This window comes from Hetaerina americana, unplaced genomic scaffold, assembly GCF_022747635.1.
Source record: "Hetaerina americana unplaced genomic scaffold, ioHetAmer1.1.p SCAF_11, whole genome shotgun sequence".
Lineage (NCBI taxonomy): Eukaryota > Metazoa > Arthropoda > Insecta > Odonata > Calopterygidae > Hetaerina > Hetaerina americana.
Window position 1 is genome coordinate 28,847,871 of NW_027286181.1, and position 17,824 is coordinate 28,865,694.

Sequence of the window (17,824 nt, forward strand, 5' to 3'; positions counted from 1 at the left end):
GTTGGGAATGATCTATGTTCAACGCAATTCCGCGTAGTTCATGATATATTAAATTATCTGAGATAATGGAAACGTTCAATTTGTTACGCAATTAGTTAAGAATTCTTAGTTAATCGGGAAACTAGCGCCAGTCAACAGAGGGGAAGAGTTCAGATCCTCTTTTAAATTTTATTCACAGTGACCTCGGAGGTAAATTTTGTCATTTAGGCCACAGAAAAGCTCCTTCCTCTCTGTTATTTCAACTTCATTCTTAACGGTCTTGTATTAAGTTTTAAATCTTTGAAACTGGCATTTCGAGTCAACCGGGATTGGAATATTGCCATGGATGTAATCTTTTAATTCATTTTTCTGCTGACATTCGAACCGTGTGACAGTGCATTCGGGAAACTTGACCTCGAGATTTCAACACAGCTCGAATTTCTTCATCGACAAGCATTTCTAAACCTGTTAATTTTGCGCATGGTGAATGGAAGTTAAATATTTCGGGCAAGAGTGTGGATAATATAAGAAACGGCCTCGGCGCGTGTTAAGACTCGACCGACTTAATAAAATCTGTTGTCAGGGCTCACGAGTTTTGGAGAACCACCAATCTGAAAAGCCGCGTACCTGGGTACTAGCTGGGAACTTCAACGGGCCACCAGTTCGCATATAGTGACCAGATTTCTCTAAACTTTTAGTATGCAGTTTAACTTAGATAGAACGTTCTGAATATCGTAGAGTATCTTTCTCTAACTAGAGAAACACACCCAGGAATCTAGTAAACCCTTTTTCGATTCCGCATACTTCCTTTTTATCTTAATTCCAGTCAACATGCCTCTTCTTTCGTCCGCGCAACGTACTCCGCTTATTCCATTGTCGATAAAAATACTGTATCCACTTTCCCTGCCTCATCCGAACTTTTTCTTACAATACTCTAATAGCACATCTATTTATTCTTAGCTGATTTTCCTTACAGCCCATTTTGCTTCGAATCATTCTCAAAATCCATATCCCAGGAAGACCCCTTATCTATTGAAAGCACTCCAGCCATAGGAGGAACAGTCTACAATGATTGCTAATTACTTCATTTCTGTTCAGATGCAGGAACAGGGCAGCACGCCTGCAGTGGCGGAAAATTCCAACCTACCCCGCATGGAGTCGGTGAACCGCATATCGAAGATTCCGATAGTGGAGTCTGTTTGGGGAGTTGCCACCGGGTTTTACGGGAAAGTGAAGGTAAGGTCAATGTCGAGAGGATCTCGGGCGATAGCCCCGACAACCGCCCTACCCTCCGCCCTTTGCGTGTTTCATTTAATCCGGTTGGTTGAGTTCCCGGGGGAGTCTGACCCCCTCCTCAGGTCCCGCGATAAGGAGACCAGTGTTAGTTTTATCTGCTCTCGCAGACTATTTCAAAACTCTCCACTCCGTAGTGTGCTTCGTTCATTCCTTTGTACGAGCCTGAAGTTCCCTATTTTTAATTCATCCAGTGCCGACGGTGAAATGTGACTTCTAAGATTATCCGGTGAAGTGACAATTCTTCAATTTTTAAAGCGCTATCTAAGCGAAGCACTTCAGTCAACGATGACAGCGGCTCTTCCAATTTCGCGAATCGGCAATGTTGTTTCCTTAAAACAGTTTAAATACTGTTAATTCTAATCAATTCGATGAAATTAACTTCTTCTGTCAGCGTGTTGCAGCCCAGCTTTTCTTTTTAGGCAGAACCCCATCACGGGGAGTGATGGGAATTTTTCGGAAATAGCAGCATCGGTGTGTACATCCTGCCAACTTCATGCGAAGTTTTTGTATGGAACGGGCCAGCCTTTCAAATTGTCTGCCCGACTTTTATCCAGTTGGAATTAATTTAAGAAATATTTAAAACAAAATATATTCAATTTAATGCAAAACATGCCAGGGGCTGATACTGCTTTTGTTCGTAAAATTTACGTGGCGTGATTCAACATGACTGAAAGAATTGCTTACTTTGCGCAATTTTATGGCTGGTCCCAATGATTATTACCCTTACTGAAAAGTTTGCACTTTTATTTTTTGATGAAAAGTTGGAAAGTTAAAGATCCCTAGCCACCACAGCTTAAACCGGCTATTTCATTTCAGCTGGTCTATTTAAATTAACATTTCAGGACACTCTTTAAGGTTAGCTGCCTTAGATTTCTTCGGATAGCCCTACTCTTCCCTCCCCCCCCCAATCTGAATCCGCTATTTGAACATGACAATCGAGTATTTCCCAGATTAAAACTTGTCTCTGGTGTAACTTGATGGAATTTGCGTGACACATTAAAATGAAAATATTGACTTTGTTATTCCTCTAACTTTCTTTAACAACACGACCAAGGTCTCAACTTAGAACGTCATCAGGCGATGCCGTTCAACGTCGAAACCTTGGTTGTTAAATAGTAGAATCATAGTCAAGAATTTAATTTTAACTTCAAAGATTAGGTGCCAAGTTAATAAAATCATGGAGCAGCACTGATACATTTAGACGGTAAATTTAAGTGAAGACATTTGAATGAACGGAACCTCATTCGTTCAAGATTATTTCGCAAATAGGTGAAGAGATGGACTGAGTATTGTTTAATTTAAAAAGGCTATACTTTCAAAGGAGGGTTTCCGGAGCGTAAATTGTTATCAGGGAGGAGATTTACAGTGTGATGGAATGAAACATAGCCTTGTATTCTATTAATATAGGGAAGATGAAACTAATTTTTCCACGTTATTATATTAAATGACATTATTGAGAAGAGACATCAAGAATATAGTGTCGAGTATGCGCTGCAATGTCGATGAAAGGGCTTGAACTTTAACGTAGATAATCTGGAATGTTCGAATTCCCACAGCGTTATCTGGAATCTTTTGCTGTTAATCTTCAGGCTTATCGCGGAATAAACTTGCATCGAACCTTGAGACGACAGTTCCTCGGGGCGAGGAGTGATTTCATTCTCTTGCATTGATAATGTGAATGCAGCAAAAGTTAATTTCTAATATCCAGATGCTGGAAACTGGACGGAGACACAATAACTCATTTTACCACATTTCGAAACTAGTAGTAATAAAGTAATGGAGACCCTAAATCAATGTAATGCAAAAGTATTAATTATGACAGTACACTAGTTGTAACTGCAACAGCACTGCTCCGGTTGGACTACTTTTCAAATGAAAGAAATCTTATTTAATGCCTTAAATTAATGGCTATTGAATCTTCTCGCAGGAAACCGTAGTAGGAATCAAATCTGCCTCAACGTGTTGTTCAAACTAGACACGAAATTTATACCCACACCCCACGACCGGTTGCTACCAGCAATTCTAAAAATGCAAAGGCAATAGGCAAATGAAAATAAAATTTATGCTGTGCAAATAATTGAAGGGCTTACGAAAGAAATTTCCATATCGCTGGAAACTAAGATTTGCAGTCGGTAATGCTTGTATGTCGACGATGTAAATTCGTTAACTTGAATTTACATTTTAATATTTTAGTGTTCACTCTGATAACCTCGGAAAGCCAAGCGTAATACTCAGACTCAAAACGCGAATTAAGACAGCAGATATTATGAAAACCTAAATGATTAAAAGCAACTTCGTCGGATGATGGTTAAGATTCTACCTTACGAGCGACTTCCTGAGAAAATGAAACTTAGTTGACCACGTCGACCATGTCTTGGCTCACTTCTAATTTAGCAGTTAACAATAAAAATCATTGCTTAAGCATCTAAAAGCATGATCAAAAAGAATTCACGCGCCAGGAAATCTTAGGCGTTGACCAAATAGCACAATAACCCAAAAATTCAAACTGTTAATTAAAAATTTATTTGATAATTTCATTACATTAAATTTATTTTTAGTTTAACATTACTTGCATTATTTCAATTATTGTATTCTACATCAGCATTTGACAGATGCGTAATCACATAAATATCGCAGGAATAACACGTGGTGAATTAAAGTTATAAGTTTAATAAATGAAACAGTTTCTGGCGTCACTTGCTGGAAATGCTTCATATTGAAATTAAATTTAAAATACTTCGCCTTTCCACATAAACCAATTTTATTAAGACCTAGGTTTCGTTATGGTATAGACCTGATGTTATACCATAACGAAACCTAGGTCGTAATAAAAGTGGTTTATGTGGAAAGGCGAAGTGTTTTAAATTTAATTTCAATTTTAAGTTTAGTTAAAATGTTCTTCTTTACTATATCCAGTCCTGAAAATAACAAATCTCGTCGCAAAAATTCTTCCTCACATTTACTAGATTTGAATTTTAGGGAAGGAAGGGTACCTTCCTATTGCCGTAAGGGATCAATGTTTCCCTCGCATCAATCCAAACCCGGCCGTTCATTGCCATTCCCGAGGAGCTTCAGTAAGGCTTCGGCTTAGCATGGCAGGCAGGAGTGCAACTCCGCCTACCGGGCATAGTGCGCCGCTCTGATGGGGAATACCTTGGGGGGAGAGGGGGGACATAATGGGAGAGGGTCGGAAAACTTACGCCACAGAGACGATAATCAGATTATCTGCAATCCCCTGTTTCCATTGAATTTCCGACGGTGTTGCGGGTTGCACTATTGTGCAAATGCCGTGGTGGTGTCGGAATTACATCAAATTTGCCTTTGCACCCTGACAAAGTACTTTATCGTGGAAATAAATGAATGGTTAAATCTAAATTGCCCACATATTAAATTTTTAACCGTATCTGTAGAAATCTTTGCAGCAATTTGTGATGAAACAATCGCGCATCTGTAAAAATTGTATCCTGATACAAAATTTTAATTTTGTAACGCCATAGCTTCAATCATGAACTAAAGGCTGGCGCTCAGTATTAACTTTATTGCATCTGAATAACTCTGTTAACAATTAATATTATGTTAAGAACTAACAAAGTATTGTTTCGTGCATTATAATCTTTAGAGGTCATTTTGAAATGGTTTGTCATTAAACAACTTCACTAAGTCCGCCATGACAGTTTTAAATGATGCTGTTTACTGCGATACCGTAAACTTGATTTTTTTCCCTCGATTGGTTGAACCAAATACTATTTCTCATCTGAAAAGGCAGAGGAAGACACTAATGCATTCTCTCCCGCCAACTAAGGGATGGATGACCATTACTAGTAAAATTTTTCGAAAGAGCACGGCGCTTATCTCCTTTGAAGGGCAGTTTCCCAGCATAGGTTACGCAGACGTAAGAACTGAAAGGAATATGGGAACAGCTGACGACACGGAGCAATTGCATTTATTTTGATCAGGCAAAGAGTGACGTTGGATATTGTTAAAAAAAAACAGTGAAATGACGCTGCATTAGGGAGACAATGGGAAGTCGCAAGGCATCCGCTGTACTACGCAATATTACTTTCCATACATTAGAACTTCCAGTACATAAACCCTTCTTCGTTTTGCCCTCCGCACAAAATTAATACCTCCGGAAATGGCTGCTGTCGCAGGCAACATTTTTGTTGTGCAGTCACTGTCCTTAAGACACTATCCGACTTAAATCGGCATAAATAACTCCCCATGTCTGCGTGAGCATGTGTGGAAGGCAGACCATTTTAACGTACCTATATGACCGAAATTACTACCTTACATGCTACCCTCAAAATAATTCCAGGAACTTATTTCCATTGGCCTATACACCCTGGGCGCCGCACACTTAAATCCGGAATAAGAAAATCCTCATCTCACGAACATTTTTTCCCGATCAACTAAAAAAATAATAAAATAAAGCTGGTACACACAATTTGACACGACAGGTAAAAAAGTAACTACATGAATTATTAAAATATTTGCCTTCTCAATGTTAGGAAAGGGCTCGGAACAGTTTAGCAGCTAAGGTGTTCCAATCAACAACTGTTTTATTAAGAAAACATTTCTTTCATTTGTTCTTTGTGCCCGGAATTCAACTTGAACTTTATCATTTCTAACAAAAAATTTGTATTGCCAACCTTTTTCCTTGTTTCTGAGAAAGCTATAATTAAATTAACCTCCGCTCCGCGAGAAATTTCCACCCTAGCTGCTTTAACATTTTGGATGCGCTACAAAGTTCATCGTAACGTTTCACGCATCTAGCTCCTCTTACAGACTTTAAATAATCTAAATCTCTCCCAATTTTACATATTTGGACGTTAGTCATGTCTCCCTTACCCTCGTGGAGGTGACCCATCGAAAGGAAAAAAAACTTTACTGGGCCTCAGCAGGGTATTCGCTAGAACTAATAGGATAAGCAATTTCAAAATTTCTGACCTTGGTGAAATAATTTCAGGAATCCAACAGTGTCGTAAGCTGGACCCTGAGCCATGCGGAGGTGGTGAGTACAGCAGCCATTGGCCCCGTAGCTTCCCGCTTGGAAACACCTCTTCACGCAGTGGACAGCATGCTATGCAAGGGAATAGACATGGTCGAGGAAAAGGTGCCAGCCATAAAGATGCCTCCAAGTCAGGTAAATGAGTAATCCTGGACTTATTCCTAAGAGGGTCTAAAGGAATTACTTGAAATTAAATGGGAAGTTATTTCTAAATTGAACCAAATTTTCTTACGACAATCGTGTAGTCGTAGCGGCGTTTGATAATAGCATGTTACCCCGTAAACTTGCATTAAATTTGATTCAATAGTTTTTTACGAAGATCGTGTTAGTGCTTTGACCATTGGTATGGAAAGTAAGTTTAACAGAAAGGTTTCGAAAACTGCGCCATGAGTTCTCGTTCAATTGGGATGATTATAAAGATGTCGTACAAACGCCCCTGTGTCAAAATTACGAACACAACCGCCATTGGTTGGAGACTCCCTTCACCTCACCTTTCCCTTTACCACGCATCAAAAATCCTCGAACTAACATTCCATCACCCACTACCACGCCACAAGACTTCCCAAGTTTTATTAATCTTCTTAGGTTTACTTCAGTCACCTGGGACTCCAATGACGCTCTCTAAGAAATTAAAATGTTCTCGTAAAAGAAAAACTCATGTTCAAAAGTCTTGTGCCGGCACAGAAATCACTCGCGCCAGAATGTGCATGATGCAACATTTTAAGTGACACACAAGCCATTATCAAGAGCACTCATCATGCGAGGTTGTCTTTTAATTTCTGAGATCTTGCATAAGAAATTCTAAAACTGTTGATTCACTCTAAAGCACAAATTAAGAAAATTGATTAGTTAATAAAACAAAGAAGGGATATCGGAACACCTATTCGTTTAAACGGTATGAAGGCTTCTATAGAGCCAAGTTCCCAGTCCTTTTTGCGAAACGATTCATGCCATCTTTCGAAAAGTCAATCCCTTGTTCTGTACGCTATTTCCATGTTACCAATGTTAGCTTGTGCCACAACTTTGGTCAATCCTTCCAAATTTTTAAGACTCCCGGGCTCCAACAATAACCCCTGCCGACAATCTTGATAGCCCGTAAACCTATTCGGCAGTGCCCCATTCACTGGAACACAGCCTCAAACCCTCGTCATTCCTCCGCCTGAATAGTAAACTGAACATGTGACAACCTGTATTGGCCTCCCATCTTCTCTCCGTTCTGGTGCAGGTTCAGATTCTGTCTACATCTACATAATACCCCACAAGCCGCCGCAAGGGCGTGTGGCGTGGGGTGTTAGGTCACCAACCGTAAAAAGGAACAGGAACCGAATGCCGAATGTCCAATGCTTAGTATTGTTTTAATAATGCTCAATCCCAACCCATTAATTCTGAATGGCTTGAATGTGCCCATACTGTTTTAGTCTTGCTCAATTTCCACATGCTTTGTCTCTGGTTTAACCCAATGTACAAAGACTGTTTAATATTCGAATATTTGCCTCGATTTGAGATTGAAAAAAAAGAGACCAGCTCCCGAGTTGGATTATGCACAGCAGGTATTACAGAGATTTATATTTTGAGTGAATATTGTCTTTCATAGCACGCAAAGCAAGGATTGTGATCTGGGCAGGGAATTTCAATCTATAGCTGATACCCTGACTATACAATATGTTCTGTCTCCTTAGCTAAAGCTGATGCATTCTCATCTCTGGTCTATTCATAACTTCTGAACAGCTGTTATCATTCCCAATTTCCTCTTGTCGAAGGACTTCTCCATACCCACAGTGCATTAAATTCCAAATATACAAATTTCGTCTTGGCAGATGCTAGCTACCACCCGGGAATATGTGGCGACCGGTCTTGGGCTACACGCCCAAGGGCCAGACACTCCCGCGACCGCCAAGATCATCGGGGCCGGAGTGGGTGTCGCCGCAGCTGGGCTACGCACCGCTGTGTCCGCGGTGGAATGGTACGTGGACCGCTATCTCCCGTCGCAGCAGGGAGAAGATGAGGCTGAGGACAAGGCCTTGGTACCAGCAAAGGAAGGAGGCGAAGGTAGGGTTGCTCATCTGCGTTGCCAATATTGTCCTGGTGACAACGTATTGTTACTGTGCCTCCTAGTAGAAGTGCCAAATTTTGGGCCAAACAATTAGCAATAATAACAGCAACAGGCTTTGGTGTAAAACCTTTCAATGCAGGGAATTATATGGAATTAAGGGAGGAAACAGAATTTCCATGCAAATCCCACCCTGAACACTAAAACGCCAGTGACAATTGTATCCCGCCATGATCACCAACTTATGGGTTGGGCGCACCATTTCGATGAAATTTAATGTTGCAAAGGTCCATTGCATTCGGCTCTTTAAAACTCCCGGTTGCCACCAAAACGGCTACTTTGAATTTATTCATACCGGATATTCACGTTAGGTGGCAGAAGAAATTCTTCCCCGTGCGCCACTCCGTTCATGTCTTACATGAACTTAATCTATTAATCTAAAGTTTATACGTTTATGGCCTGGGCCGTTGTTGTTCGATACTGTTATTATCATAGTCACCATTATCCTTACTCGTACTATTGTCCTCTCCCACCTAAGGTGCCAAAAATGACCCCATGGATGCCCTTCTGCGCCTGCAGAAGGTCACCCGCCGCTTGCAGCGCCGCCTGATTCGCATCGCTTCCGCTCAAATCAAGAGCCTCAAACAACAAGGGGAGGGAGCCACGACTTACGTGGGTGGAGTGGCACAATACGTGAGTACTTTTCAGTCACGAAACCCATTTCCAGGATTGCACCATCCCCCCCCACGTTTTTCTCACGCCCTCCCATCCCTATTGACGCGCATAGCCCGCGATCTGGTGCCATGATATATGTACTCATCAGACGCCTCTCAGTAGTGCTCCCGCACGCGACGTCTGCCCTGTACCCGTGGTGAGTGCTAAGACTACTTTAGTTTAAATTTTTGATAATTTGGACATTCCAAAGCTTAAGTTTCGGCCCAGCAAAATACCGCGAAGCAGCAGATCCACTCTCGCCCCGCAATCGAAGGCAATGTACATACCCTGCACGCTTGGGTGAAAAATCGGTTCAAGGAAGAGCTCGTTTTTCAGAAGATCCCGCACTGAGCCAAAGCCAAATTTCCCGGACCACTTACACACTTCTTACAGAAACTCCCTCCTAACGTTTCTCGTAAGCCATCCCGGCCTTCCAGTTTCCTTCTAGGTATGGATATAAGTAACAAATCTCGCCTCGGGATGCAAAATTAACTCTCCCTTCCTCTTGTTCGCTCCTCAATTAGCTCCTCTTTTCATCCATTCTTCCAATAATTTGGTTCATTTTCCTTTATATCGACATTCCACTCCCGCACCGGCCACATACCTTAACCTTCCTCACCGCAGTCCCGATTGTTAACCTCTCAAATGAATAGGGACCCTAAAGCACTCTTCCTACATAAGTTTAAACTCTAAACTACCTGCTGCTGACGATTTTACTATATCCTTCCCGTTTGTGATTCATTATCTGAAAGCCCCCCTCGGCACTACTATTGCTTACTGCATAGTTCTCACTCCATCCATCGCCAGTTATCGAAGTATCAACTACACATCCATATTAACTTCAATAAAAATGTCACCAGAAGCTTGAGTACTCTCCTCCCATCCAGACTGGGAGAACATATGTTGCACAGCACCTGGGTCCACCAAAACTTAAACCTAGATCAGCAGATCGCTGCCAAAAAGACCCGCTCTTAGATTTATTTACTCGGAACCTTCAATCCGAACTTTCCAATTACTCCTCTCTATCGCCATTGCACAATTTCAGACCTAACCAGAAACGTCCACAAGGACATGGCATTTCCTCAGCAGGCGTCGCTTTTCATAGCGCTAACAGACTTTTCAAAGCTCATTTTACTCCCTTGAAAAAGTAGTTTAATTATGACCCTTATTGCGGCTCGCAGGGAAACATGAAGACATATCAACATGCAGTTAGGAAAGTACTAGGCAATATGTGAGGTGTAACATTAATTTTGCATGAAGCCAAGTGAGGCGGGGAAAATATGCAGAGCTAAAGCAGTTGCTAACACAGCATGCACCAGGATGTTTAAGGCAATTTGCTGCATTGACCCGGCGGAACACAAAAAAACCCTCTAAGTCGCGCCTGATAAAACCCCCTCCCCGTATTGCGACATCTCAATATTCCTCCCCTCTCCCGGCACCATTTACCCACTCATGCTCTCTTGGATCGGCAAGATCCACCCTGCCGTTCGACCATCCGCATATTCGTTCACAAGTTGACCTTACATTTTCTTCCAGATCACCTCGGTGGTGGCAGACCCAAAGGCTTTGGTCTCAAAGGTCGGCACCGCCTGGGCAGAGATGGCCCGTCAGTTGCAGGACGAGGAGGGCGACAAGGGACACGGATTCCCTAAGGTCATGGCCCGGAAGTTGGCCCGTCGCGTGGTAGGAGCCCTGGACAATGCGCGCGCCACAATCGTCACCATCCCTGGGGGAGTGTATTCGAGGCTGAATTCGACCGCTAATTACGGGATCAGCATCATTGGAGGGTTTCTCAGCGTAAGTATAGAGGAGCAGCAACACTCGGTTGGGAATGACCTTTAACTGCTTTGTTTCGCTGTAACTCTAGATCTTGTTCTTACAATTCCCCGATATGTTTAAAAGCCAGGACTGCTAAATGTACTGCCACGTTCGTCTTTCGCGATTACACATTTTGAATAATCTATCATTGAAGAGACTTCAAATCACATCCTTACCCCAAACAAAGCACAGACCCTATTTTCTGTAAATTGCCGGGAACGCAGCATTTACTCAATCGGTTTAACACTGCCGAGGATGTTAGACTAGAAGCCTTTATGAAGGCATTAAACGTTTAACCATGTAACACCCAAGTGAAAGGTTACGAATTCTTTAATTCCTAATTCACATTCTTTATTCCCCCGTCCTGCAATGCGTGGCACTTAACTTCGTGAAAGGTGAAACAGACGAAGGGAATCATTCCGCATCCACAACTCTGAAAACGCTTCCAATCTACGCCCATCATTTTCCTACATTAACGAAGTATTTGCCCCGCAGCAAAACCCCAGCCCACATGAAAGAAACTACTACGCTTATCATAAGCGCGCCCTGCCATGAATTTCCTTTCGCTAGAGAACATTCCCGAATATTTGGGAAAATTCCTCACTTTCTGGATTACCGGGTATCCTGGATGCGGTACTTGCACCAAAAGATTAGAATGGACTAAATGAGTGTACCACTTAAAAGTATTTTATTTGCTTGATAAGGTGCACAACCACTGTTCCTACACCGCCCGTACACGGAAAGCTCGGGGTTAACTGTTGCTCGTGGTATCTGAAACGCGAGCACGGCACTTCCACTTACCGCTGTTTCATCACCGCCGTGGAAATCACATCGCCTTCAAACAGAAGAGTAGCCTATTAACGATGAACAAAGCTCTGCGAATTTCAATGTAGTCGCCACTCTTCGCACAAAGTAATATTTGATAAGACGGTTTATCGCATCTAAGAGTATGGTGTGAACCTAGCCCATGTGATGGTGTGGTTGGCCATCTTAATAAGTCATACCGAAAAAAATTCTCTTGCCTGTCCGTATGCATGTACATCACACGAGTTACAGCCGCCAGCGGGACAACTGCCTGATTGCAACATTTATATTATCCGTTTAATAGAGCGCACCTTTCTTACCAAGATTGATTAACAGGAAATGGGAGTTCCTTTCCCACGCTGAAAACGACCCCACATCCCACATGCAACATTTTAAACAATATCCAACGTTTGCTTTGATCTTTTAAATCACTCCTACATTTTAAATAGGTGACAATACTTGAGGAACATTACAACTGGGAAACAGTTCCATAAATTTTCCAGGTAATTATTTATCATTACAACCTGTCCCGGGTCCAGGAAAATTCGTAAAGCCACGCCAGTCAACTAACTCGGTTTACTAAATTTACCAGTTATTGAATATAAATTTACCAGTCCATTCCATGACAAAACCTAAACTTCCTTTAGGATGCCTCGTGCCTCAATTTCAGAAAATTTCACGCGCTCAAACGTAATTTGAAACCAATCAACAGCAAATCTTACACTGCATTTAGAATCGGTGACTGAAATAAACATTTAAGAGGCAATCCCAAGGCATTTGGTCGTTCATCATAGTGAAACCAACTCAATATTGTGATACTCTCCTCATAATTGCGTTGAAAAACCAAGCCATTGGAATTCAACCCTTAACCAACCAATGAAATTCATGACAACTTCATTATACCAGTGCGTACCGCACCCTCTAATTCTCCTTTCTTTGCAGGTCTCGTCCAAGAACGGCGACAAAGACTCTTCCAACGGGCACAGCTCAGAGGAACGGGCCCAACTGCTATGTATGAGACAGGTGACTTTTAACGTCTACTTGGCATGTGGGAAAGATATTTGCACTCTCTCCCTCGAGTAAATGCGTAACAGCCGGCATTACCTGAAGGGAGCGTGCGCTTTAAGTCTCTTCATTACTGCACAATTTGCGGTGGCGGATTCCCCCGATATTTGTAAGCTTGCTGTTGTGTTGCTACTCCATTCAGTTGTCGCACTTAAACATACTAAGTCGAACTTTTGCGAACCTTTAATAAACTTGGAATAAGGAACGAAGTCTTTGTGTATTGCTTACATACACTGTTACGTAAAAATGACACCTTATGTTGCCCTTCTCCAGTAACGCGACGATCTATTGGGATCGGCTGGCCACATACAAACGAGATCAAAACCCATAGTAAAAACAGAACTCGTACCAGAGCATTATTTTAATCGGGTACCTACACTTCTATTACTGATCCCCCGCATAGCCATAATCACTGACACGCGACTTTCGAGCAAATGCTCGAACCTGCACAATCCCTAATTAAACATTCCCTAAGACCCATTGTATCGATAGCCTGCGCTGTTCATAACCTCCTACCGTAGCAGCCGCTGCATTGAAACTACCTCAAATGTTGCACGTGAAAATCGTAGTAAATCGAACTGCCGAAAGGAAACAAGCTACCAATTCCATGGCTTAGCCAAGTCACCCTACTGAGCTTTGTTCACCAATTTGCTAAAACCTTAAAACACCTCTTGCCTTAGTTTACAATCAGCCGCCCGCGATAGGTGCCAGTCATCAGCGAACTGTATCACGACGGCTAATACGTCACTAGCCCTTCAAACTTGAGGATATAGAGTATGACCTTGAAAGTAAAGAAATCTCACTTTTCCAGCATAATTTCCTTTGACGCCATCGTGTCGTTACCAAGAATCCTTCCTCAAATTTAGCACTTCCTCTTGCTGACTTGAGTGACGACTGGAATTCTTGTTAGATGCCAATTTCTAAAGTTCTTCAGAGGCCGTCGGTGATTAAGCAAGGGCAGAATTCGCACCAACGCCTACCGGCTTAAAAGCGAAGCCACGGTTCGGGCGGCATAGAGGGCATCACTATCGCCCAGTCCACCACCTATTCAATTACATAGCTTTTTGCTAGTCTTCCTTCCACCTTTGACCCCCCCCCGTGTTGACAGAATGTGCAATTCTGATTGATTTCTTTTCAATTCAGGAGAAGGCGACCTCTCCCCCGCCTGCTGTGCAGCCTGTTAAGACAGCTACGTCCGATAAGGGATCTTCCACGGAGGAGAAGAGAACTGCTGTTCCCACTAACGACAAAGTTAGCGAAAGCATTGCTGTGGCGAACTAATCCTTAGCTTAAGTAACAAAAGACTGTGGGTGGTAATGAATCTTCCAGGATTAAGTGGTGTTGTGATGTCTTTGTCTTAATTTTATATCATGTTTTTCCTCCCAAGTTTTGTTCGAATTCCGTCGAAGAAATTTCGATGTTCCTGAGAATTTAAAAATTGGGGGTATTTTGCATTCTATAATTGAGATTTGTGTACTTTTATATCAAAATATAATGTATTAAAAGCTATAACCAATAAATTGATCTTAAATGAAATATGCTATTGCCAGTCTGTAATCACTTATTTTTCCTGTATCGCTTTCCTCAAAATTTTCTTCAGTTTCGTAACAGTTTTGAGTCGCGTATGACGGAAGACTGATTACATACGGTCTAGTGTACCCACTTTAAAGAACATTAACAGAACGTAACAGCACGGCGTAGTCTTCCTCGATACGGCCTCGTTCAAAAGATTTCAAAAATAACTTCAATATTTAAGTATTCCATAATTAATACAAACAATCCAGTCTACAAAAATTAAAAAGTAACAAGTATTCCAAAATTAATATGCAGTTAACGAAATGCGTTAGTGTTAAAAGTTAATCGCCTCAAAGGCACAAGATAGGGTGACGTGACCATGCGGTTTCGTGGCTCGTTTGTAGCTAAAAGGAATTAACATATAGTAACTTACAAGATATACTATCAATTTAGAGTGTTCCGTTGGCTCGCTCAACAATGTAGTTAAATTTCCCTCTCAGGGGCGTGACTTAGAACTTAAAATTAGATGTACCCTAAGCTTTGGGACTTAATGACATGAGCGGCGGAAGGTGATACCATAGCGTGGGCGATACGAGTTAGTGCACGTAAGGTGATTTAGAGGAAAATGCACCGGAAATGTCGGTGCTTCCGAGACTGGTATGAGCGAAGGGACACAAATGCAAACTTAAATTTGTCGGAAAGGAGCGGTTTTGCTCAAATTGAGGAAGCATTTGGTTTCCTCAGGGCTGGTGACTTGTACCAGATGATGTAATTAAGTTCGGTGATATGCCCGATTGGTGCTGCCCTCAACCGCACTATGAAGAAATCATAGATTAGGATTCTCCTGACTATGGTCTGCTCAACTATGTGTGCAACGTAACAGACATAATAAAACGTTTAAATGCTCTTCGTATATCGGCGACCGCTAGATTTTGAAAAATTGTTCATCACCGAAACCACAGGCATATTTAAAATGCTCCCCCTGTATTCTTGGGGTAATTCATTCCTTGTAATAGACTACGTGAAAAACCTCTAACTAGTCTAATAAGTTCCTTTGTCGCAGGAGGTAGCAGGGGTTGGAAAATGAGAGCATTTAATGTAATGAGGATTTTATAAAGCAATCCGTACTGATTGAGCCCAAAGCCTGGGAAATGGGCAACAAAAAAAATGCCATCTAACTCTTCTCGCCTTGAACGGATTCTTTTTGAAGGAAATGGGTACCAGGCTGTGGAACACATTTTTGAGCTTATTTTTTATAGTTTTTGAAGACTATCAACGCCAGAACCGATACAAAAAGAGGAAACTATATGAAGGACAAGGGGGAGGTGCACAATCCAGCAATCTACTCTACATCAAGTCCCTCTTCATTTGTGTAATTCCTTGCCCCCTTCATCCCATGTAACGCCCCTATCCTAGTCCTGTCCTTTCCTTGTTTGCCTAACATTCTCCCCTCTATTACAGTCTTCAACATCCCACTGCCGGTCAATATCCCCTTCATCCACTTTTCCTGCCTCCATAAGATTTCTCCCAATAAATCCCTGTCCTCGCCCACCATACCAAGTACTGCCTCATTTGTTTTCTTCTCTGTCCATTTCACCTTCTCCATTCTTCTCCACACCCACATTTCAAAAGCCTCCAATCTCTTTCTTCAATGACCACGTTTCCGCGCCGCACATAACTACGCTCCATATTAAATTTTTTTCGAGTCTTTTCTTAACATCCTTACTAAACGTCCCTGTCATAAACTCCCTCCTCCTTGTGAAAGCTTCTTTGCCCAGTGCAATTCTTCTCCTTACGTCCGTACTAATTTGACTGTGTTGGTCCAAAACACTACCGAGATACGTAAACTGTTCTACCTGCTCTACTTTTTGCCATCATATTTTGTTTAGCTTAGCCTTCTTCTTTCTGGAAAATCGCATAACCTTTGTTTTGTTAAGAATGATTCTCATCTCATATCTATCGCACCTAATTTCCAATTCACTCGGCAATGCTTGAAATCTCAATCAATTTTAATTGGAAGACCTTATTTTTGTCAAAGGTTGAGTTATATTTGGTTAGTTGGTGTGGGAAATTATCCATTTTATTATTATCAACGGCAATCGACCATTTAAAGTAGGTTTTGGATGGACACGAGACCGAATATCGCTTCATATGTATGCTTCCTCTAACAATTTATACACTGACGCTTCACATTAAACATTATTACACTAAAATTGTCCTTCAATTCCAAATTCTGTCTAACTCCCTTTATTCCTTTTAACATGCTATCGTCAGCTATTAGCAATAATTATTGCGTCATTTCTCATCAATCGCAATTAAAGCGACCGAAGAATTTGTAAACCTATTTTGAAACGCGTTGTGTTTCATGACCGACAGCAGACAGTTCCTTGAATGTTAAACATTAATCGCCTGATTGAATATAACCCCTCACCTATAACCCAGTGATTATTTAAAAACTTAGGACTGAGCCTCAAGGTGCCTTTTTAAGGGAAAGTCCATCACTACGAATATCTTTTTCAGGAGAAAGAAAAAATATTTCATTATGTTTCCTTAAGAGGGATAATGTTTTTGGGTGTAGGAGGAACCTTAGGTAAGATATATCATAGAATTATTTCAGTCACTCGAAATGAAGAAATATTTTAACTATCCTTAATCATAAAAGAAGAATATTTACAAAAAAATTATGAAAACTCGGTTTCATAATTCTTGAAGTATGCGTCATCCAATTGAAAGTTTCCAAATGTTTCATTTCACTTATTCATCTATTGCCACTGATTAAAAAAAACGTCTTTTGGTGCAATGTACTTCTTTTGCACCAACACGTAAGTGAACTTATCGTTCATATCGCAATTAAAACCGCTTCTTTAAAACAAAATTCGATATTTTATTTTTTTTGCGGAAAAATATATGAATGGTAACTACGATAATTACGAAAGACGCACTCCTAAGACGGCTACCATCTGAAGGGACGACACATATCACATAAGAAAATTTAAAACTACCTCCCCCCCCCCACATGCATTATTATATTTTACCTGCATAAAGAAAGCAGTTTCAAATGAAATTGTTGTTCTAAGTAAAAAATCACCACCCTGGACTCAAAATCCGCATCTTTACATCTTCCGCCAATTAAATATAATGAGTTTTTAGCCAGAAGATTTCCCTAGATTAATCCCTCTCTGGAAAAAATATTATAAAGCTACCAAATCGACCATAATTTGAATTTGAAACTCACAACAACACGTGAGGGATTTTCAAATTGAGTAAGTAACTTTGCAATTCCACAAACACTTTATTTGTGTGTGTTTGGAATTGCGTACAAAGTTATTAATTTCATTTCAATATGTTATGTAAATTCCATAAAGTTACGCAGTTGATAAAAAATTACGTGAGGGATTTTTCGATGCGTAACGATAGAGATGAAAATGTATCCTTGATGACGTGTTCAATTGACTCATCAGGGGGAGGGGACAATTATATCTTTGTGGTGCCTGCTGCTTTCATCCCTGTGATTTCCTAGGAAGAAGTGATACCCGAAATATTGTACAGTTCGGGTGAAACTGGGGGGTGTCTAA

General features: G+C 41.2%; 1 protein-coding gene across 3 annotated transcripts in view; it reads left to right on the top strand.

Annotated features, from left to right (window-relative positions):
- LOC139700989 (lipid storage droplets surface-binding protein 1-like) overlaps window positions 1–14,270 on the top strand; it is a 45,371-nt gene extending 31,101 nt beyond the window's left edge. For 2 of the 3 annotated variants that reach the window (XM_071599534.1, XM_071599535.1), the window contains exons 2-8: window positions 1,078–1,215; window positions 6,242–6,418; window positions 8,101–8,332; window positions 8,872–9,026; window positions 10,584–10,844; window positions 12,612–12,692; window positions 13,878–14,270. In XM_071599534.1, the coding sequence (XP_071455635.1) occupies window positions 1,078–1,215; window positions 6,242–6,418; window positions 8,101–8,332; window positions 8,872–9,026; window positions 10,584–10,844; window positions 12,612–12,692; window positions 13,878–14,015 (1,182 nt within the window). In that variant the 3' untranslated portion in view covers window positions 14,016–14,270. The remainder of the gene's footprint in view (window positions 1–1,077; window positions 1,216–6,241; window positions 6,419–8,100; window positions 8,333–8,871; window positions 9,027–10,583; window positions 10,845–12,611; window positions 12,693–13,877) is intronic. The other variant, XM_071599536.1, reaches the window with a different exon arrangement.
- Window positions 14,271–17,824: the final 3,554 nt, after the last annotated feature.